The sequence below is a fragment of the Micropterus dolomieu genome, linkage group LG04 (genome assembly GCF_021292245.1).
Source record: "Micropterus dolomieu isolate WLL.071019.BEF.003 ecotype Adirondacks linkage group LG04, ASM2129224v1, whole genome shotgun sequence".
Lineage (NCBI taxonomy): Eukaryota > Metazoa > Chordata > Actinopteri > Centrarchiformes > Centrarchidae > Micropterus > Micropterus dolomieu.
In genome coordinates, this window is record NC_060153.1 from 10,459,982 (window position 1) to 10,481,869 (window position 21,888).

At 39.1% G+C, this 21,888-nt stretch overlaps 4 protein-coding genes across 6 annotated transcripts in view; 3 read left to right on the plus strand and 1 right to left on the minus strand.

Moving 5' to 3' along the window:
• Window positions 1-1,544, minus strand: part of scpp1 (secretory calcium-binding phosphoprotein 1) — a 2,822-nt gene extending 1,278 nt beyond the window's left edge. Inside the window, exons 1-5 of the mRNA XM_046047220.1 lie at window positions 1,495-1,544; window positions 1,041-1,095; window positions 590-637; window positions 197-250; window positions 84-110 (exon numbers count right to left, since the gene is read on the minus strand). Coding sequence (XP_045903176.1) covers window positions 84-110; window positions 197-250; window positions 590-637; window positions 1,041-1,094 — 183 coding nt within the window. The 5' untranslated portion in view covers window position 1,095; window positions 1,495-1,544. The remainder of the gene's footprint in view (window positions 1-83; window positions 111-196; window positions 251-589; window positions 638-1,040; window positions 1,096-1,494) is intronic.
• Window positions 1-10,840, plus strand: part of sparcl1 (SPARC-like 1) — a 20,731-nt gene extending 9,891 nt beyond the window's left edge. The window contains exons 2-11 of one of the 2 annotated variants that reach the window (XM_046046613.1): window positions 5,447-5,502; window positions 5,620-5,685; window positions 5,782-6,909; window positions 7,744-7,852; window positions 8,188-8,309; window positions 8,413-8,533; window positions 8,634-8,833; window positions 8,923-9,071; window positions 9,677-9,825; window positions 10,197-10,840. In XM_046046613.1, coding sequence (XP_045902569.1) covers window positions 5,449-5,502; window positions 5,620-5,685; window positions 5,782-6,909; window positions 7,744-7,852; window positions 8,188-8,309; window positions 8,413-8,533; window positions 8,634-8,833; window positions 8,923-9,071; window positions 9,677-9,825; window positions 10,197-10,225 — 2,127 coding nt within the window. In that variant the 5' untranslated portion in view covers window positions 5,447-5,448 and the 3' untranslated portion in view covers window positions 10,226-10,840. The remainder of the gene's footprint in view (window positions 1-5,446; window positions 5,503-5,619; window positions 5,686-5,781; window positions 6,910-7,743; window positions 7,853-8,187; window positions 8,310-8,412; window positions 8,534-8,633; window positions 8,834-8,922; window positions 9,072-9,676; window positions 9,826-10,196) is intronic. The other variant, XM_046046614.1, reaches the window with a different exon arrangement.
• A 2,525-nt stretch (window positions 10,841-13,365) lies between these two features.
• Window positions 13,366-15,188, plus strand: scpp9 (secretory calcium-binding phosphoprotein 9). The gene is made up of 9 exons (XM_046048368.1): window positions 13,366-13,477; window positions 13,640-13,699; window positions 13,790-13,804; window positions 13,900-14,154; window positions 14,379-14,453; window positions 14,561-14,620; window positions 14,717-14,782; window positions 14,865-14,915; window positions 15,057-15,188. The coding sequence occupies exons 2-9, from the start codon at window positions 13,655-13,657 to the stop codon at window positions 15,138-15,140; spliced, it is 651 nt and encodes a 216-aa protein (XP_045904324.1). The 5' UTR covers window positions 13,366-13,477; window positions 13,640-13,654; the 3' UTR covers window positions 15,141-15,188.
• A 2,822-nt stretch (window positions 15,189-18,010) lies between these two features.
• Window positions 18,011-20,614, plus strand: odam (odontogenic, ameloblast associated). 2 transcript variants are annotated; one of them, XM_046048129.1, is made up of 10 exons: window positions 18,011-18,144; window positions 18,260-18,324; window positions 18,410-18,445; window positions 18,553-18,600; window positions 18,682-18,930; window positions 19,015-19,071; window positions 19,163-19,285; window positions 20,119-20,151; window positions 20,273-20,356; window positions 20,508-20,614. In XM_046048129.1, the coding sequence occupies exons 1-10, from the start codon at window positions 18,108-18,110 to the stop codon at window positions 20,541-20,543; spliced, it is 768 nt and encodes a 255-aa protein (XP_045904085.1). In that variant the 5' UTR covers window positions 18,011-18,107; the 3' UTR covers window positions 20,544-20,614. The 2 variants fall into 2 exon arrangements, with proteins under 2 accessions (XP_045904085.1, XP_045904086.1); XM_046048130.1 differs by having other exon boundaries at window positions 20,122-20,151.
• Window positions 20,615-21,888: the final 1,274 nt, after the last annotated feature.

Genomic DNA, 21,888 nt, shown 5'->3' on the forward strand with positions numbered 1-21,888 from the left:
AACACGTTTACAGAACACCGTCAAAATCAGCAGATTTTTTCCTTTTGAGTCATGCAGAAGATTGATGAATCAAAATAACTCACTTGACTTGATGTATTTTCTTCAGAGCTCTGCAACAGAAATAAGACCAATTTAGGTCAAACTCAGCAATCAGAAGTGATGCAAAAAGTCATCTGCATCTGAAAATAATCATTACCTGAAGCTCTGAAGTGTCATTTTCAGATGATTGTGAGACAGACACACTTTCAGTCTGGGAAAGAAAAACAAAGTAAGCGCAAACCACAATAGGTTTAATTATATCTTAAAACTGCAACACAAACAATCATCACATTAATTAAAGACCCGTTCTTGTCAACCATCGCCCGGGTAATCTGTTGTTGCATAAATGGGTCCAGACATACACTATCGTAAACAAAAGTCTCTGAAATGGTCTTGAGGTCTGGAGAATATTCGAGTAACCACACCTATTGTTAGGCTTACTGCTGACTGTGTCAGAGGAATAAATCTGAGTGTTGAGTTCCTGCGCTTTAACACCAAGAGTCAAATGTGATATAGTGTGAAGGTAGGACTAATTTCAAGAAGCACTCACCGAGTTTGGGTCAAGCTCACTTGATTCCAAAACTGCATTGAATGAAATCTTTCGGAAAGAAATCACAGGTCATAATTATAAAAAGGAATATACTTTACATGAAGGTTTCTTGATGTGCACAAGATCCATATTAAGTGATCCGGACCCTCTAGCATGCTAGGTAACTACACTGAGCCTTCCTGCTTTGCTGACATATAGTATAGTAGTAATTAAATCACATTGCAAAAAAAAAAACAAAAAACTAAAAGAAACAGCAGTACAAAAATGATTGTTTACACTTATGCTATTATGGTTGCAACCGGAAGAGTCAATGACAATATTAATTAAATGTAAGTAAATGCACAGCATGTCATCACAGAACCTGAAGCCATTTAGCTTGCATCCTCTGCTTTATAGTTTCTTTGACATTATATTTAGCATATTGTGTAAATTTCCTGGTTTGCATACTTACTGGGTTGGCAAAAACTGCTCCGATCAGGCAAAATGTGATTATGGTGAACTTCATTCTGTAACAGACATACAGTATGTGGTTGATATCATTACTAATGTGATTCTATTCAGTATTGAATACTGCATTCCTCAAGGACAATTTGAGGTAAACTTAAAACCACAAAATCTCAACTTAATAAATCATCTGAAAAATACAAAACATGTTACTATCAAAGATTGCTCTTACACTTAAACTGCTAAACGCATAAAGAAAAAGTGAACAGAAACTTAAAAACTTGTTTAACTAATAACGCAACAGCAATGAAAGTTTTGAATAATGTTAACCAAGAATAACAATCAGGTTATCACCATTACATGTAGTAAGATTGCATGCTAGAAAAATATGAGTTACCAAAGCGTGGAGTAAAAAAAACAGACAAACATTATATACAATCAGTCAATATATGATCAATTACCTTTTTATCCGTTAGATTCAGAGCTAGTGTGAGAATTTTCTCAGTGGTCCTTGTTCAGTGTGTGTAGCAGCAAACCGGAGAGCCTAGTGTGTATTCTGAGCCGCGTGTGGAAGCTGCCGGTTGAGGCGGTGAAAGCAGGATGTGTGGATATTCTGTAGGAAACTCAACTGTATATAAGTAAGCTTAATTGAATTGATTGCATCACTTCCTTCCGGATGTCCCTTTACTGTGTCGACACGCCAAGGTGTATTTGTTCGGGAGAGCGAGCTCAAAACAAACACACATTGGCACGATAATGATGTGTGCACTCACTCTCTCACACACGCACGCACACACACACACACACACACACACACACACACACACACACACACACACACACACACACACACACACACACACACACACACACAGTTGTTTCACTCAGCCACTAAATTTCCCCCACCCCCTCTCAAGTCTTCAGTGAAATATAGTTTAGCTAAACCATAGGGTTTGTGGCCTGTTGAAAAAACAAACTCTCCCACTCAGCGAGGAAAGGAGGGCCAGACGGGGTCATGCTTGTTTCCGGGGGAAATGGATGTTTTTTTTCTACTTCTCTTTACTATCTAGTCTACCAAAACCTTGAGATTAATAGTTTTCTAATAATAAATTACAAGAAGCAAGTGAGAGGTACTACCTTGCAAAGAAAAAATTATAAATTGAACTCATCTATCCAATAAGGAGGCTTAAACATGTAACCACTGGAGCATAACTGGAGTCATGCCCATTAAGGCTTAATACATGAATGATGCTCTTTACTAAAAAAAACAACACCATGTTTTCTAACTGATTGTCCTCAGTATTTCATGATGTTATTGGAAATAGGACGTGTACAGTAGAAAGCCTAAATAAAGACTTCTGTATTTCCTCCCGCAGGCTCATAATTGTTTCCTGGATATCCATGTATGGTCAGGCCTAAAATAAGATGACAGATGATGATCCTTGTTAACCTCTCTCTGGATTTCAACCATACAAATGAAACATGTAATTAGACTGGATGTTCAACCGGTCTGGAGCTGTTCGCCAAAACCACAGCTACCAGTTGTTGTAAGGTCCTGCTTTAGAACAGGGGAGGAGTGAGGAGAAGACGATTGCTCGTTGGCAGTCAGTAATGTCTGCACAAAAGTTACATATGATCTTACGAAGCATTGACCCTTTCAGCCAATCATCTGATGCATCTAGTTTACTGATTTTCTTAATGCGACTGGACATTTACAGCAGAACTGACTAGTAATTGGATCCTCAAGAGCCAGTGTGATGCAGGTTTTTGTTGCTCCCTGGTGTTTAATGAGCTAATCAGGGAGGAACAGAAACCTGCAGTACAGGGGTACTTGGAGCACAGAAAGTAGTGTCTCGCCCTCAGCTGTAGGCTGTAGTGGTGGAAGGTAACTATGTACATTAACCCTACTGCTACTTAAGTATTATTTTCAAGACTGTTTCCATTTTATGCTACTTTATACTTCTACTCTATTCAGCAGAAATATTGTTCTTTTTATTCCACAACATATTTTTGACTAGTTACTTTTCAGATTCACATGATTCATACAAAATATAATAAAGAAATACATTCTGATAGGAGTACACAGCAGTTACCAGCTGTAACATTAAAGAGATGCTCACACATTAATGCATATACATTATTCTGAAATGGGCCATTCTGCATAATCAGTACTTTTGGTACTTTAAGTACATTTTGCTAATTTTGTACTTCTACCCAAGTAAAAGTTTTAATGCAGGGCTTTTCCTTGTACAGAGTATTTCACTGATGTATTGGTACTTCTACTTAAGCAAAATGTCTGAGTACTTATTCCACCACAGGCTGTAGGGAATCTTTGCTTGAATAATACAAAGTGCTAATGATCTCAGACATCGTACTGCAATTGTTGTAATATGAGGGATTTATTGTGACATCCATATCATGACTTGATACATGAGTATTAGTTAACCTTCAAAGTTCCCATTAGTCCACAAACAATATCACCCCAAGGTCCATTTACTGCTCTGCAGCTTTTGGTTGTATCAGATCATCTTTGTCAATAAATAGAGATTGCCCAATTGTCACAGAATAACATGTCAATTTGAACATCCATTACAACTGGGAAAACTCCATCTACTGATGATTTTGATCATGCAATATGATCAAAAGCTCCAGAGCAGCTACTGAATGGCCCTTGGCGTGAAATTGCTTTGTCAAATGAGTAGAAGTTACAAGAAAGATTTGCAAAATAGTGTCCAAAGGCAGGTGCTGACAAAAAATGTCCTGTTATTAATCATCCTGTCTTTGATCAGATCAAAAATCAACTCTTTTTTTAGTGGCCTTAGGAACACAGGCCTGTGACAGAGTGACATCTAGTGGCCAAAATGATGCATTATTCCACATATTGGCTAGGTTTTACTCTGTAAAAAACGACCTACACACAAACACATTTAATACTACTAGAGTTGGTACACAACAACTATCTTTCTCTTGGTGCATAAACTATGTAAGGAAATAAAATAATAAAATAAGTGTAAATAAGAGGTTACACATGGGTTGGTTTATAACCTCTGGTGTGTCACCTTATTTTCTGACTGTGTTTTTTTGGAAAACATTAACATTGCAGATTTTTTGAGGCAGAGCACCCAACTTCTGCCAACAAGTTCAATGCAGGGTCTCGTCCTCTCCCTCTCTCTGTACGTCTGAATCCCAAAGACCCTCCCAGAGTTAGCAAAAGTGTTAGCACTATGGACCCAGAAAAAACTGTATGTGTGTGTGCAGCATGCCAGTTTGTGTGGACAATGTGAGCGGTGTCTCGAATACAAAAGGACATCCTCACAGGTTCAACACAGTACTGGTGTTTGTTCGGGATTCTCATTTCTCTTCCAACTACCAGCCTCAGGTAAAATTTATATTGCTGAGATGTTTCCATTATTTTGAAGGGTAATTTGTTAATGATCAAATATCATATCTGTGTGATATCTTGTTGACTAACTAATTTGCAATTGAACTTGTTGTATGGTGTAAGCAGCGACTACTGGCTTGGATATAGTTACTGTAGTTTCTTTTGTGATAGCCAGAACTTTACTTGGGTGTTCTACTTTTGTTTTACTTATGTTGACATTGATGCCTAAGTTATCAGGCATATCAAGAGATAGTGATTGTCAATACTAATGTCTATACTAATACATTGAACATAATAGATACATTTAAATGTTGCTTATTTTATAGATGTGAAATATCCTCAAAGAGATCAAATAACCTTATTAAATAGTGTGAAAGATCCATTTACTACTATCATGTAATATGGGTATAATTTTAAAGATGAAAAGTCAATACGTATCCTTTGTAACATTGCCTCGAAATTGTAAAGATCAAATAAATCTGTTTGATTAATCGCTTCTGGATTTGGATCTGAATTTTGACACACACACACACACACACACACATGCATGCACACTGTCTACAACTATATGGGGTTTACTGGGCCATACCAGAGCGCCATTGTTCCACTGGACAGGGCCGCAGAGTCTGTTTTGTTTCCGTCCAGAGAGACAAAAAGTTTGTGGACTTAGTCAACTTTTTCCAGTCTGGTAGCTTCTGATGTTTACTTTAGCTCTGAATGTGACTTTTGAGAGAGAGGCACATCTCAGAGGCCTGCAACCTTGACAACAGTGGAGGCCGGTCCTGCAGCTCTGCTGGTCATGGCAGCATACAGATGCACTCACTTGTTTTAACTTTGAAACACTATCTAAGTTCATGTCTTTGTTATGACCATTTAGGTGTCAGATTTTAATGCATTGGTTGCCTTTTAATTTGTATTTTGGCTTTGTTTGTATTCTCTGCAGTGATTCATAATAATGAAAATTAGCACATGTAATAAAATCTTATGTAGATTTTTGTCCATTGTTTAAACTGTTCATTTCCATGTTTCAGGTATGAGGGCCTGCTTAGCATTCCTTTGCTTACTGGCAGCTACATTTGCTCTGTCTGTGAGTAGTTATTAGTATTTTTCTGCCAAAACAAAACATGTGATGTGATATGTGTTTATTGCATCTTTGGAATTAGCTGAATGGATGTTCATTATTAATTATCCCCATTGTATCCAGGTAAACAGTAAACCTCATGGAAAACATCGTGGATTGCATAAGATTCCACATACAGCCAAAGAAAAGGTACAGCAGGACTCTAAATTGATTCTAAAACAGGTGTTTGAAATGTAAGATGAGTTCATGTTGTAAAATGAAGATTTTTCTTTTCTCCCAAATAAGGACATTATCGCAGAGGAGGCCAACAAGCCACAGGTTTTACCTACTTTAGTCACGTTTGCGGCCAGCAGCCAGGAGCAGGAAGATGAGGAATTGAGCTCTGAAGACAATGCTAACGCCAACAAGGGTGAGGGAGAGTTTCAGGTGACTGAAATGAGTGACAAAAGCACTGCAATCCTGTTGAGTGAGGAGGAATTGGTAGACCTCTTAAAGAAAGAAGCAGAAGAAGAGCAGGAAACAGAAGAAAGAGTGCTGGAGGAAGAAGCAGAAGCAGTGGAGATGGACAAAGGCAAGGGGGAGTCTGTTGATGTCAGTGAGGATGAGGTAGCCGAAGTGGAGGAGAAGAAGCTGGGGGACAAACTAGAAGTGGAGGAAGATGCCAAAGAGGTGGCAGATGAGGAAGAAGACGTCAAGGAAGAGAGTGTGGAAGATGCTGAAATGCTGGAGAAGGAAGAGGTGGTGGTGGGACAGATGTCACATGAGGAAAAGGAGTCTGTTGAAATAATAGCTGACAGAGGGGAGCGAGAGGCATTGCTGGAGGAAACAGATGGTAGCACAGAGTCAGAGATCCCAGTTGATCTTGACTACGCTGCTGACAGTGGCATCTTACAACCTCTACAGATTGTATCTGCTAACATAAAACCCCACACTGATGCTGACCAGCCTCTGTCGAAAACAGATGTTAAAGACAAGGAAACCAGCAAGAAAGCACTGCCCACCATTGCTGATGACTACAAACAAGACATGCAAAACACTGAGGCAGCGGACAGCGAAGAAATGTCTGATCAGGACATGGACAAAGATTCACAGGCCAAATCTACAGAAATCAGTGTTGACGAAAAAGAACCTGAAGCAAATGTTGAACCCCAAGAACCGAAGAGCAGTGGAGAGTTTGAATTGGGGTCCCGACTGGCTGGAAAGGAGGAAGAGAAAAGTAAGAATGACAGTGGAATTCACACCAAGGGAAAGGCAAGGAAGCAAAAGAAGAACCAGAGGGCAAGGAAGCACTCTCCACAGAGTGAAGAGACACCATCTAGACAGGAACAGAGCCAACAGGATCCTTCGGAGTCTGAGGGCAGCAGCACTGACAATACAGTCCACAAGGCAAAGAGGAGAAGGGCCGGAAAATGGGTAGGTCAATGCATACATAATCTCTAAATTTACTTTCTTTAAAGGGGCTATAATTAGTATTTTTAAATTAACAATTGATCACATGACTACTTGCATTTCAAAGGAGTTGGTCAAAGTGAAAAACCGACAGAGAATTGCCTCTCTGCTCTGCAGTTTCCCTCACCTCTACAGAGAGTTTTAGAGTCTTTCAGCTCATATTTTTGATTTTCTACGGCCCACAACTTTACTGTTTTGGTTAACTCTCACCGCTTTCACAAAGTGAGTACAGAGTGTTGTGTTTACAGTGTGTTCCTTTGCCCCCAAGTGGCCAAAACATTGATTATTGTAGGTTTTCATAAAGATAATTTGATTTGCTTTTGTTGCAGTGCTGCAGTTTGATGTGGTCAATAAGGCGGAGCTCAGACTGCAGACCAAAGTGACCCAAAGATGATTTGCTTTGCTCATATGGGACTGAGATCTGATTATTTTTATAACAGTATGAACAAATCCAAGTCACATGGAATCTGATCTTTTCCTGTTTGGACCTGGGCCACTTTCATATTTGGTCCAAATCAGATACAGGTCGGATTTTTTGACAGTGTGCTGTGTGTGACGTCATATTGTTATTTTACGCATGCAGGTCACTTTCAGGCCGTGGCCTGTTCACAATGAGTCTGATATGGGTCACATTTAAAAAAATAACGTGTACAGTAATTAAAAAAAAATAAAAAAATCAGATCAGGGAATTAAGCATGAAGGCCTGTGGTGTGAATGTAGCTAAAGTAATTGAAACAATTTTTCCAAATTCTCAAGAAATTGCATTTCCATGTTTCCATTTTTCATGTACTTTTCCAGGGTCCTTTAGTAGGAATGAATCCAGTGCAGATAAGAGCCACGGTGGATCTCTACCCCAGTTCCAGGTCCTCTCTCAGTGGAGGCGTACACCACCCCGAAGCCCCTGCTGGTTGGTTACCATACTGACATATGCACTATCCCAACAGACTCACATGGGGAATCTGCTGACTGGATAATTTTGCTAAAACGTCCGCATGAATAGCGTCACTCTGCTTCACAGTCACTACCAAAACACACCTCTGCGGGCTTAAGGAGTGAATAATAGAGATCAAGCTGAATGTAATCCCTGTACAAACTAAAATGGTAGAGGAATGTAGGGTATGGTGTGTAGTGGTTATAGCTCATTGGTCATCACACTATAAAATAAAACCAAACCCGAACAGATACCGCTGGTTTTAAGTAAAGTATATTAAAAGTCATTGCATTGATTGTCTTTTCATTTAGATCCATGTGACAAATTTCCCTGCAAACGCGGAAAGACGTGTAAACTTGATGTGGACAAGAAACCAGGCTGTGTGTGTCAAGAGCCGTCAGAATGTCCTCCCAGCGTGAATGAGTTTGATCACGTAAGTATGGATGGTCTGCTGAAAGCTAAACTGGGATGGTTTTACAACAGCTGCTGTATTGCATTTGACTGTTGCATTTTTGGTTGTTGTTAAATTTTTGTAGGTTTGTGGAACAGACAACAAAACATATGATACGTCATGTGAACTCTTTGCTACTAAATGCAACCTGGAGGGCACTAAGAGAGGGCACAGACTTCATCTGGACTATACAGGGCCATGCAAATGTGAGAGATAACCACTCTACAAAGTTTATGGTTTAAACAACATTTTTGTTCTTGTATGGTGAATGAAACATTTCTCTCTCTCTCTTGGTTTCTCTCTCAGTCATAGCTCCATGTTTGGACACTGAGCTGATCCAGTTCCCTCTACGAATGAGGGATTGGCTGAAAAATGTGCTGCTGCAGCTGTATGACCATGACTCCGTTTCTCCTGGCTTCCTCACTCCTAAACAGCGTTTTAGAGTAAGTTATTTGTATCCAATCAAACAGCCAACGAGTGAGTCAAAAAGTCACATGGCATTTTTGGTAAAAGGAGCATTTATATGAATGGTTTGTTGTTAAAAGTCTGTGTCTTAGGTAATCAAAGTCAATCAAACTGGTCATGTATTCTGTAGGTGAAGAAAATCTTTGAGAGCGAGAGGCGTCTTCATGCTGGTGATCACTCTGTTGAGCTGCTCGCACAGGACTTTGAGAAGAACTACAACATGTACATCTACCCAGTGCACTGGCAGTTTGCTCAACTGGACCAACACCCCTCTGACAGGTAGAATTCATTCCTCTGTGTACAATTTTCCTCAACCTCTAGAATTCTCTTTAAAAATTTTCACAGAGGGCTCTAGTATGGGGTTGTCACTGATAGCTAACATTTTTAATAAGGTGTTCTTTTATTTATTTAATTACCATTTTCAGATTGAAGAGCAACACAACACCCATTCTTATTATTTTTTTTGCATGTTAGCTGAATCAGTAGTTTTATTTTTTACTATTTTATATATTACAAACCTGCATAAGCAGATAATGATGGACTTTTTGTGGTCATTAGTGATGATAACAGAGAGGACACCAACTTGTTTATATTACTTCTAAGAATTGTATATACAAAAACATCGATGAACATTTAAATATGATCCTAACCTGTATACAAAAAGTGAATTTACATGCTGTTTTTCTGAAGCTATGATCTTGAATGATCATGTTGGTGGTAGACGACAGGATTGGCTTATATCAAATATTTAACAGAACACCAGACAGTACTTTCAAGACATATCATAAGACTCATTGAGTGCAATTCTAATGCAACAATACTTTAGTGTATATGACTTAGATGCTCACAGTGATCAAAATGTGATGTTCATCTGTCCTATGCAGATTCTTGTCCCACTCGGAGCTAGCCCCACTTCGAGTCCCTCTGGTGCCGATGGAGCACTGCACCTCCCGCTTCTTCCAAGAGTGTGACGCTGACAAGGATAAGCAGGTGTCCTTTAAAGAATGGACTTCCTGTTTTGGTATCAAGAATGGTAAGAGCAAAAGCATGCTATGGCATAACTACCCGAAGGACATTATCAATGTTGAGAAAAACTTTTAAGCTTTGACTCTGTGACCATCCCCATGTGAATCACTTATGGTAAACAAGTTCAGCAAAATGGAGAACTTTCAAATCTGTGACGCTAGTGAGAGTGTATATACTATATAAGCAGTTATTTAGCTACTTAGGTGCATATTGTGTCATTATTTTAACCAAAAGAAATAATGCTCTCAATTTATCCATAGATTTGTGTATATTTGTCTATAATTCTCATGCATTTCTATACCTTGGTAAAGCATGTGGCAAATACTGTTGCCATTTATTTTTTATCCTGTTAATGCCTACTGTCTGTTTTCTCCACAGAGGACATGGATGTCAACCTGTTATTCTGAGCAACATTTTGTTCCTTATCTACTACACAAGCTCATTAAAGCTGCCCCAACAGTGTAGTTTGAGACAGAAGCCTCTGTGAACCTCTGTAATATGAAGGAACTCTGACACATGAAAGATGAAAGAAACTCCTCCTCCTGCTATAGAGGGCAAGTGTTGGTGGTCATTGCTGTTATTTTGTGTCACGCTAAGCTTGGACATTCTGATCTTTGTTCTTAGATATTAGAATATAAGAAAGAATTATTTTTAGCTGGTTTTATCCAGAAACTGTTTTCTAATGCATTCCAAAACTGGGGGAAAGTTTACATCGGCTCATTAGTAGAAAAGGTGTTGTATATAGTTCCAGCATTCAAAAGAACTGTGGTTTGTATGTTAGAGTGATTTAGTGTAGAATTACTCTCTAAATCAAGGTTAAGTTACAGTGGTGATGTAAAACCATAACTGTGTTTCTTGTCTTTGTACCAATTGCTGTAAATGTTTCTCTTTACATCCAATGTTTCATTGTAGCTCTCATTAAAGCTTTATTGACAGCAATGGACTTCACAATATCATGAGCAGAATATTTCACTGCACCCTGTTGTTTCTCTACAGCCCTGAAATAAAGTTATTGCATCATATTGGTGGATCCCAGTTGACCCCAAAAGGCCCTAGGAGACATCGGCGCATGCTCTAATATCATGTGTTATTTGTTGGTCAAGCTTCCTGATGCCACTGTGACATGAAAATATGACCTCTGCAACTGTGCTTTTGAGAATGCAAGTGACTGATACCTGGTTTAGGTTTGCCACATAATCCTGAATAATGGCCCCACATAAGGTAACAAAGCGAAAAATAGCCTGCATCATGGTCACGATGATTACAGTGACTTGTTGTTTTGAGATAAAGCACAAGACTCTGATTGGACCTCTGTTGATGATCACTGAATCTGACTCTCTCTTTATAAGCAAAGGAAGAAGGAGCTCTTCATCAGTCGACTGTGTTCTGTGAATGAGATAAAACATGTTCTGCATACTGTGGGTTATCTTTCAGACCTTGGCTGTTGTGGTGGAGGGTGGTGTGTCTTCAGGGAGTGCTGAGGCACTTGCTAATGGGGCAGTGAATAATAATGGAGCAGCAGCTGGCAACAATGCCAACCCTGGGGCTCAAAATGGGGTCCCACTAAACGGTGAACCTTTTGTGGCACGCTTAGTCCAACTTGGTGGCTCAATTTTTATCCAGCCAGTCGGGAACCAAGTAGGTAAGCAGCAGCTAATCCCCATTGGAGCTCTCCAGCAAGGTGGGGCATTTCTTGTGGGGCAGGCAGGCAGAACCAGTGTGAATCCACAAGGACAGGTGGCTCAGGCTGCCAGGAATGGACCGGTCACACTTTTTGCTGTACTGCCACAGGGAAACGCTGGAGGAGACCTACAGGGTGCCCTGCTGACTCCCAGCCAAGTGCAGCTGATCTCGTTGGCTGGACTAAACAACCAGCAACAGGCGGGGGCTGCTGGTGGGCAAGCAGCTGGCAGAGTCAGGTTTCAGCGTTCAGTGGCAGCTCGGCTCAGGAGGACACAGTCTCCGGTGATGAAGGCGATGGCAACGGAAGAGGAGGAAGAATGCTCTGGGACGGAGACGGAGGAGAAGCAAGAAAAATGAGAGCACACAGCTTTCAGACTTCAAAGATATCTCATGATTAATTCCTACTTCCTGATCCAGTCTCACTACTAGCTGTTCATGCTCAGATGTTACCTTTAGACATGTTTTTAAATAAGTCATCATACTTAATGAATGAATGAATGAATAAATGATTGAAGTCAATTGTTGAATCTTTGTTGAGTCTTTATTCCAATATATCAGTGCAATAAAAGTTTGATGTCACATCATCTGGAGCCCAAAATAAGTGTACTTGAGTAAAACTCTAAACAACATCAACCAAAGTCATGGGTGTGGCTCCTGTGAGTGCACTTATTTTTGTGTAAGAGTCTGGTACAAATATGCACACATTTCTATTTACAGTACACTGCCTGCAACTACATGCAACATGGTGATTTGGGACTCCTCCTACACACATTACACGCATCACGGCAGAATTCCTGGAGCAACAGGTTCTTGTTCATAAAGCCTGTCATAAAGTCAAAGTGTCTCTATCTATAAATTATGAACCAGACATATGAAAATGCGTATATTTACATAACTACATTAGGAAATACCATTGGTCACAGCATTAAACTGCAAACACGAAGACAAGGTTGCTTAATTTGAACTGCGTGACAGTGTGTAATTAGTATAGAGCTCCAGACCAGACTTCCACAGAACATGTTTACCTGTGGGTTGCCCAGTCAGCAGCAGCAAAAAAAACCTCTTTCCCAGACAGCCTCAGTATGTGTGACCATACCCAGCCAACCACACTGGGAATGAAGGTAATGGCTCTAAACATCTTGAGAAAATGTGCTGATGAAACATGACAGACACATATCTGTTCCCCGTTATTAGTAACATCAGAGGTATTTACAAATTAATGAAGAGGTCTGACATTGCTGACATTTTGTGGTCATCACCGTTGAACTATTAGTGCAATTTGAGTTATTTTAGGGCTGGTGTAAGTAAAAGAATATGCTTGAGACAAATACAGACTCATCACAAATAACAGTTAGGCCTCCAGACATGCCTGAGGCACATATTTTAACTTTGCAATATAATACAGCAGGAAAAGAAACATGAAATGTGCGCTTAAAAAATTGGAAATTGTTTTACTAAAGTCAAAGCCATCTTCTCGTGCCTGCCATGTAAATGTTTCGAATTTGAGCATACACACGTGTTTTCATGGTTCCTCCATTAAAGCGCTTGATGATGATGTCATATGTTTGCCTCCTGAGGCCACAACCCTCAACATTTAAATGGTTCATGCTGGTTTTTAATCAGTGGCTTCCAGAAGCCTCCACAAACCCTTCTTAGGACACTGAATCACTCTGTTATTGTTTGTGGTTTCTCAGCTGTATTGGGAACAATGTTAGATGGTTGAATCGGGTGTCTTTGAAAACAGGCAACTCACTGTGTCACAGTTCTTGAAATCTTGTACAGTAGAAAAGAAGATGTCATATCACGAGTTCCCATGACACACAGGTGACAGAAAATAGTTCATGAATAAGTCGGTGTTCTTCTCTCTAATTGGCCCATAATAATCTCTCGGACTGATAAAAGGTGCTCTACATTCAGGGAGCAACTAGAGTCCTCCTTGGCACATAACATTTGAAAGAAGAACCAAAAAATATACGGTATGTATTGTGCAATTGAGATTTTATAATAATGTGATCATAATTAATGTGCAATTCAGTTTAAAGATCCAGAGTCATATTCTAACAAATGTCATGCAAATATTAACAAAAGATGTTTAAATTTTATGAGTTAAATGTATCTATTCTGGGTTTTTTTTACAGGTTTTTGGCAGCAAAATGAAGCTTTTTTTCCTCGCAACATTTGTAGCAACAGTCTGCTATGTGAGTATCTATCTATCTATCAGTCTATCTATCTATCTATCTAGCATCCAAAGCAGTGCATGTAACGTCTGGTTTCTTTACTTTTTGCAGGTCAATGCAGGCAAGGTAAGAAATTTTCATACTAATAATTTATGCGCAATTAATCAACAATCCAAGTTATGTTGTAGTTAATAAAACACACTTTTTCTCCTTTCACACAGAGACAAAGGCTGCTTGCAGCTTTGAATGGAGGAATGATACCAGGTGTGAACGGAGGAATGATACCAGGTGTGAACGGAGGAATGATACCAGGTGTGAACGGAGGAATGATGGGAGGTTTGAACGGAGGAATGATGGGAGGTATGAACGGAGGACTGGCAAATGGAGCAATCCCTGGAATGATGGCTGGAGGCCTGAACCCACCCATGGTTGCTGCCGGTGGGGCAGGTTTCTTTGGGCAGCCGCAGTTTGCTCAGGTCAGTCTGTCAGGGTGGAGTATTAGATTTTATTCAAACTTTTTAATGTCTCTTTGCTTTAATTGTAGATTATAGTTGTTAAGACTAAGATTAAAACTGGTTGTAACACCAATGCTGTAAACAAAAATAAAAGGTGGTATGTGCAAAATATTTAATCTGATCTTTCATATAAACTATTGTACAGTAACAATCACATTTGTACCCTCTCTCTCTCCCTACGAAAGTTTGTTCCTGGAGTTCCTGCTTTTGCCGTACCACCCCCTGTTCCGAATGTGTACACTGTCCCTGCAGTCAATGCGGTTAGTGTTGCACATACTGTCAAAAGTCTGATATAATTTTCTGTTGTTTCAGGGTTTGGAGTACCACACAAAAATAACATATTTCTCTCTTTCTTTTCCACTGGCAGCTTCCTTTCATGGGAGTCCCTCCAATGGCACAAATGAATCCTCCTCAGCAGCCACTGCCGGTAATTACTCACCTCTATAACTGATTTTCATTCCAAAACATGCTTTTATTACCAGTGAATGACCATTTGTTACCTCATCTTGCTGTCTTTGTTTAGGGGATCACAGGCGGCGGCATGCAACAGCAGCTTCCTGTTCAGCCTGATCCACTCAGAAGATTTAGGGTAGGAACCAAGTAAACTGTAAACTGTAACTTTCTGCATGTGAATACTGATGAAAGCTAATTGTTGTTCTTTGGCTCTCCAGCGTCAGATTATGAAACAGGAAAACGCCTTGAAGACCACTGTGGATACTCAGGTAACACAGTCTGATTTACAAGCAGAGAGGATTGCAAACATCATTAACACTGTCTGACATGTGTTTTCTCTCCATCTCACTGTGAATTGTCTTTGTGAAGGTCTCATTTGTTCACTCATGGTTCCCTTTTCATTTCCTTAGATTCCAGCTCCTGCTGAAACCACAACAACTCCCTGTGACAAAGAAGGTCATCATGAAGATGACCCTGTTAACAAAAGCGTTTAATCTAATATGCAAGATTTGAAGTAATAATAAAACTTGACTTACATGATTTTGTCTATCACCAGTGATCATCATCAGTTTTTCGTGTTTTATTTTTAAACTTTAGAATGAATCTCAGAAGAAAACATCTGATGGATGTATTGAACATGTTGACTGTCCAATAAAAATAACTGATACTTTAAATTAAAGTTTGTTCATTTAAAACCTCTATTTTCTACACCATTCTATTGAATGAGACAGTTTTCATTATTGAACTGTAATCATTGCAGTTTATAGTAGAACTCTGCTGCCATCTAAAGGATAATGAGTATAAAACCCACACAACATTAAACCACAATGTCTCATGAAGAACAGAAAAAGAGATGTTAGCTGGATAATTACACTGAAAAACCCAGTTGTGAACAAGGCCCAAAGTAAGAAGAGCTTTTCTGGGTTTCACTCACTGCAGTGAGTTAATTCAGTAATCCTGTTTCTTGAGACATGGTGGGGACTTACAGTACATAGCTGATGCACATCTGAGCTGTACTGGTGCCACAAATGAAATCTGTCAGATATAGACCTTTTTTCGTGTAAAAATCTATAACACTGTTATGACTTAGTGGGACACAAAGAGCCACAAATAATGTTATTAGTAACACCTGTGCTATTCCTGCTACAACAAGTCAAACATATCTGCTGTGAAAAAGGCCTATTGGTCACATTCTAGGTTTAAAGCAACATTATGTACGATTTTTTTTGTGGGGGATTTGGCGCCCCTTCTGTAATTCACCGCTGTGGTAAATAAGGACAGCTTTACTACTACTACTACTACAGCTTTACATTACCTATTATCAAAAACTAGCAAGTCGACAACTTTGCTAACACAGCTAAACATCGCCATTGCTTGGTCACTCCTTTTTACTCTTCTTAGCTTCCTCCATCAATGTCCTCTTCGGTCTCTTTGCCACTGCCACAAGCTAATGTTATGTCCATAGACTCTGCTGAGCAACACCGGTGCCGCTCTCCACCAGCAGCAGCAAAAAGTTGCTTGAAACTTGGGTGGCAAGCTAGCCAACAAAGCTAGACACCAACCCATGCAAGAGCATGTACGTGCAATGATGAGTGAGGGCTCTAAAGTTTACTATGTAGCACTGAGGTTTATCACAAACTTTAGAGCCCTTACTTATCATTGCTCCTTGTAAGCTCAGGTTGGTTGGTCTGCATTGTCTACCCGTAGACTTAATCTTTGGCACATTTTTATTGATGAGGCTATTCTTTCTCTACTTACATAGCTACATCCAAAACAAAGGCACGGGAAGATACTGTTTTCATTGTTAGGACTTATTACTATTACCTGTCCCTCAAGGCTGGACTCAATTGGGAAAAGGGGCCTAAATTAAGTATGCGGCTCCCTTTGATTGGAATCAGCTGCATAATGTCCTGAATCTTCGGTTTCACTGGTTGCTTTTAAAGAACTTTTTAATGACTTATAGGCTGGCAATTCTGTCTGTAGATGGTAAGACTGATTACTCGGATGATCCTTCTTGTTGATTACTTGTAGTGAATATTTAAGAAATTTTGATATTTTATGACCTTGTGACTTACTATTTATTCCTATTGTAAATTGATATATGTTTAATGTCTATGTTATATGTATGTCTGCAACCTTGTTAATTGTACTGCTGCAAATGAGTGTTCTATCTAGTAATATGCTAACATCAACTAAACATTTATAGCTACCAGCTAAACGTCTGATTTTGCTTGAGGCAACAACTCGGCTAACACAGCCAAACATCAAGCAAGCACAACAACACAAGACATAGTAAGCTAGCTAATAAATTATTACTTAGTCTAACAACAAGAAGGCCAACTAGGCATCCGTCTTGCATCCTTTCAGCTCTTTTAGCTCACACCAGAGTAAAAGCCAGTCCGAAATATACTCTAGCTCGGTCACTCTCTCTTTTTCTTTTCCTCATTTCCTCTGACAACGACAACATCTTTCAAAGAACTACATTCTATACTTTTTGCTTCTTCTTATAGCTTGCTTGCTGAATATCGTATTAGTGTGTGATGTGGTGCTGTAAATCATTACGTCGTTCTTGTGATAGATCTGCGGGCCTGGACTGGCAATGATAGAGACGCCATTCTCCCTGTTACAAGTCAGCATACCATCAAAATTATTTTTGAAGCTTTGTTTTAAAGAGACAAATACTACATAATGTTGCTTTAAAAGCAAGGGCAAGAATGAGCTTAAGTTCAATTGCCATTTCAGCCTATTCAAGAAGTTAAAACACATAAAACCTAAAAACATTTGAGCTAATTCACAAGCTGTTCATCTTCTTCCAGACAGACTCACAAAAACACACAACTTTCCTTTTTTTATTTACTGTGTATCCTCAACATGAATCCCAACTCAGTCAGCTAATACCCATGATTTGCCAATTAGAATCCAACACCAGTCAGCGGATGATGAACAACTTCATCTGACAAATGTGTGATTATAACCTCCCAGCTCCTGTTTTCTTTTTTTTTTCATGACAGGCTAAAAATCCTGTCAGTCTTACAGTCTATCTGTAATTACACCCTGAAGTGCCACACATGGGCACATAAACCTTTCTTGGAACACTTAGCACATATAAGAAGTGATTATGTACTGTACACCAGTATGTACAAAAGTCCTTCAAACTGCAAGTCACTGAGTTCCGTCAGTCAATGAAAATCTGGTATGTAATCTATGCTAGAAGCGCATTCAATTTCAAATTCAGGTTCTTTAGAGATTTGTTAACAACTTGACGCAGACCATGTCATGGTGTTTAGAGACATGACTTACACCTAATAACATGCTTACTTGCCCTGTGTTGCAAGTGTCTGAGCCTGATGCCATGAGAAATGTCTGTCCCACTGACCACACATTGTCTGGATGGGTTGGCACGGGACTATAACAGCTCACATGGGTAGAACTTAAAAGGGATATGGACAGGGCGAGAAGGCATGCTCACAGAAAAGGGAAAGCAGAACCATAGAAACGGTAAGATGATTCTGTTACGCTCATTGTTTCATTTCTGGCGTGGTAAAATGTATGGTAGGACTTTATGAAGTTTTTTATTTATTTTTTTAAACATGCCTACTGTTTTTGACTGTAGACATCATGAAGCTCCAGACTACCCTTCTGTTGATCTGTCTGTTCAGGACAAGCTTTGCTCTTCCAGTGAGTAAAATTTATATCTTGCTAAAGTACATATTTTTCACATCTTCTAAAATGGCAGGCAAGTCTTATTTTGTTTATTTTGCAGTTGCAGATTGGAATTCTTGCAAGCAACAGCAATGAGGTAAATATAGCTGTTAAAACTTTTATGTTTGTTGGTTGCAATGTCAAAATCTCTTAAGTCATTCAGGAGTAAAATTACCAAATTTAATACAACCGTTTTGTGTTCAGATTCTAAGACTGAATGGACTGACTCTCGCAACTCTTGGACAAGCACAGGTACTGGAAGTTTATGTGCATATCTTTGTCATTTTACAAAAGCATGTTTGTGTAAACTGAACTAATTCTCTTCTTATCTAGGGGTCTTCAATATTACCCCAGTATGTGCTGCAGCAGCAGCAGCCTGAGGTGCTGCTCACTCCACAGGTGGTGAACTTGAACCCACAATTGGCTGGTCCTTTCAGTCCCCAGGGACCACAGCTGTTTCTCCCCAACCAGGGCAACCAGCTTACCCCTATGCTCATCCCCAATGGCCAGCAAGAGCAGCTTGGGCCTCCACAGGACCCCAACGCTCCTAATGTCCCTCAGCAGGCCCAAAACCCTGTTCAGGTACAACAAAGCAGCATACAGTATGGTGTTGCTTAATTACTTTGTCGTATGGAGAAATAAACGGTTGTTTTAAATTTCCTTTAGATGTTTCCGCATTTCCAGTACCCGTCTTTTGGATTTCCTCAGTTTCCCAGACAGCAGGTATGAAGTAAAACATCATGACCTGTGTGCGAACCTCAATAACTTTATTTAGAAGCTCACTGCATATTGAAACTGACCCTATCATCCACAGGGCTTCCCTTACTATATGCCTCCTTACGGCTACCCCCAACAGAGGAACACAGTGGTGCTGCAGCCCAACAACGGTCAGCAAACCCTGGAGAGAACCACCCAGAGACCCCAGCTCCCTTTGCAGGTGAGACATGCAAGATGATATGAAGTTAAGACACGAAGCTCTTGATTTCTCTGTGGTCAATGATCAAAAACAAATGTAGCATGTTATTCTATTCTTATTCTTTAAAAAAAACAGTGGCTGAATGAAGATTTGCTTATAGAGATAAACAAGTGTTCAGTGGATATTAGTTACATATTTACTAAACAATGTAACAAAAGCAGCCACTTCCCTTTGCCACTTTGAAGTAAGGTTAAGAACTGATGCAGCAGATTATGATGACTAAAGACTCAAGTTAATGATAATAACATAGCTGCAGATCTTGAGTCACATGCGGCGACTGTGATGCAATGTCAACTGTCTGCCTACTGACCACACACTGTCTATCTGGATTAGCGCTGGACTGCTGAATTCATATCACCTCAGTCCCATTTCAGTGCTGAATAAGTGTTAAGCAACTATAAAATATCTGCACTACTACATGATACCTTTTTCAGTTTATACATTTCAGTGATCAGCAGGCTTTTATTTGTAAATTATTTGTTGTTATCTAATTTATTTCTAGTTAGTTTCATGCAGACAATACTTGTAGCAGAGATGTAGTAAGTGTGGTTTATTTGCATATGTGTGAATGCGTTTTGCTATTGTTTTAGATTGATTGTTTTGTTGTTGTTTATTCTGCTTATCTAATGTTTTTTGTCTGTTAATGTCGATGTTTTGTGTCTTAAGACTGCATCTGAAAGGGTTTATCCTTAAAATTTTAAATAAAACATGTAGGTAAATACTTAATAAATGTGTATATATTTAACACTAGGTATTTTTTGTAATCAGTTTTCCTGCATATCTTTCCCTTTTAGCAGGCTTCCCAGCCTAAGGTGCAAACAGAGAAAGTGAGTGCACTACATAACCTCTGAATTTTTTTTAGAATTCCAGCAATAAACCAAGGAAACCGACATATATGCACCAGTTAAGTCTAATTGCTGTGTTTTTGCAACTTTCTATCTATATCAGACATGGCCACTGGGGACACAGAAAGAGTCTACGACAATTCCTCCTGATCCTCGCGGTGACACATCTGGCCCAGGAATTGATGAGGTAGGATTTTATACAATGAGGCCTGACCTTTAAAGTTTTTATGCATTCATGTGTATGCACACATAAAAAACCGTGGTTTCTGTTATATGTCTTTTAATTGTGCAGGATTTGATTTTGAATATTTCAACAACTGTTTTTCACGTTTCTCCAGGGTCAGTCCAACTTCCCTTTCCTGTTTGAGCCATAGATTTCACCAGGGAAATAACAACAAGGTCATGTGGCAAAAAACAAGATTCACTCATTCATACTGGACTGTACCATTCTTCCAAATGCAATTTATTTGTATTCAGTTATTTTTATGTTACACTGAAACTGTCTTGCTCATTTCAGGAATCTTGTCCCTGCTTTCACATTATGTCAAATAAAGAACTTTGCCAAAGTAATTGGTTTAAGATTTTTATTTTGGTACACAGAAATGATGCCAACAGGAGTGGTTTCCCAGTATATACCACAGGAAAGAAAACCATAATCTTCTTTAAAGTTTGTTGATCCATCTTGTAGCTGTTGGGTGTCTTCCTGAGAAAAGTGTAAGATAAAATAGGGTTAGCAGCAGTCAGCAAACTGATGAAACAGGAAATCAAACTAAATCACTATCACCCTCACCCTTTATAATTGTCAGTATCTTCTTCTGGAAATTCTTACTCTCCAGCAATCCCACTGAGGTTCATCTAGAAATTAAGAAAGTTGTTCAAAGACAAGTCCAGTTTTGATTTACAGAAATATCAATAAATGTGATTAAAAAATTATATGTTTTGTTAATAGGCTGATTCCAAATACTGTGTATAATATCCCAGTTCAATGTAAAAGGAAATTGTAGGTGTATGACTAGCTCATTTACTGGTGTAGCTGCACATACCAATAAAAAGCCTTGGAAAAAGGCTACATCAGAGTGGGTATGGGATTTTGACAAATATTGTATAGAAAATGGATTCAGACATATGCATGGTGTCATGTGCTTACAGGTTGTCTCTACTTACAGGTTTCAAGAACCCATACTCAAAGGAGACTTTGTTCTTGGAAATGGAAAAAGAGAAATTAAGATTATTATTGAAGATATATCTAAAAAAACATATAATGTACAGTGAACACAGAAATCATTTTCATTCTGTAGTGCTCAAGGAGATTACCGGCTCTGTGGTGTTATAGATGAGCTTCACATATTGCTGAAATTGATATGAACAGAAACAAAAATTACAATGCAGTCAATTAAAAATAAAATCAAAGATCAAACCAAGCAAAATTATCTGCAAACCATATAAATGAAGCCCAAACAAACCATTCAGAGTAGAAAATAAAGTTTAAAAAAATGTATGTATACCCAATTCTTCGGTGGGGCCGGGTTTCCTCCCTGAAAACCAATTAATGGTAAAAATTTAACTAGCTGAGTATCTGAGCTTTGACACAGTACTACAGAACTACATTTTTACCTTATTTTGTTGAGGTCCTCTTTTGTCCTCCTGCCCTCTTTCACCATGCTATGGATGGATTTTCAGTAATTAGTATTCAATGATAATGAAAATAAAGTCTCTTTT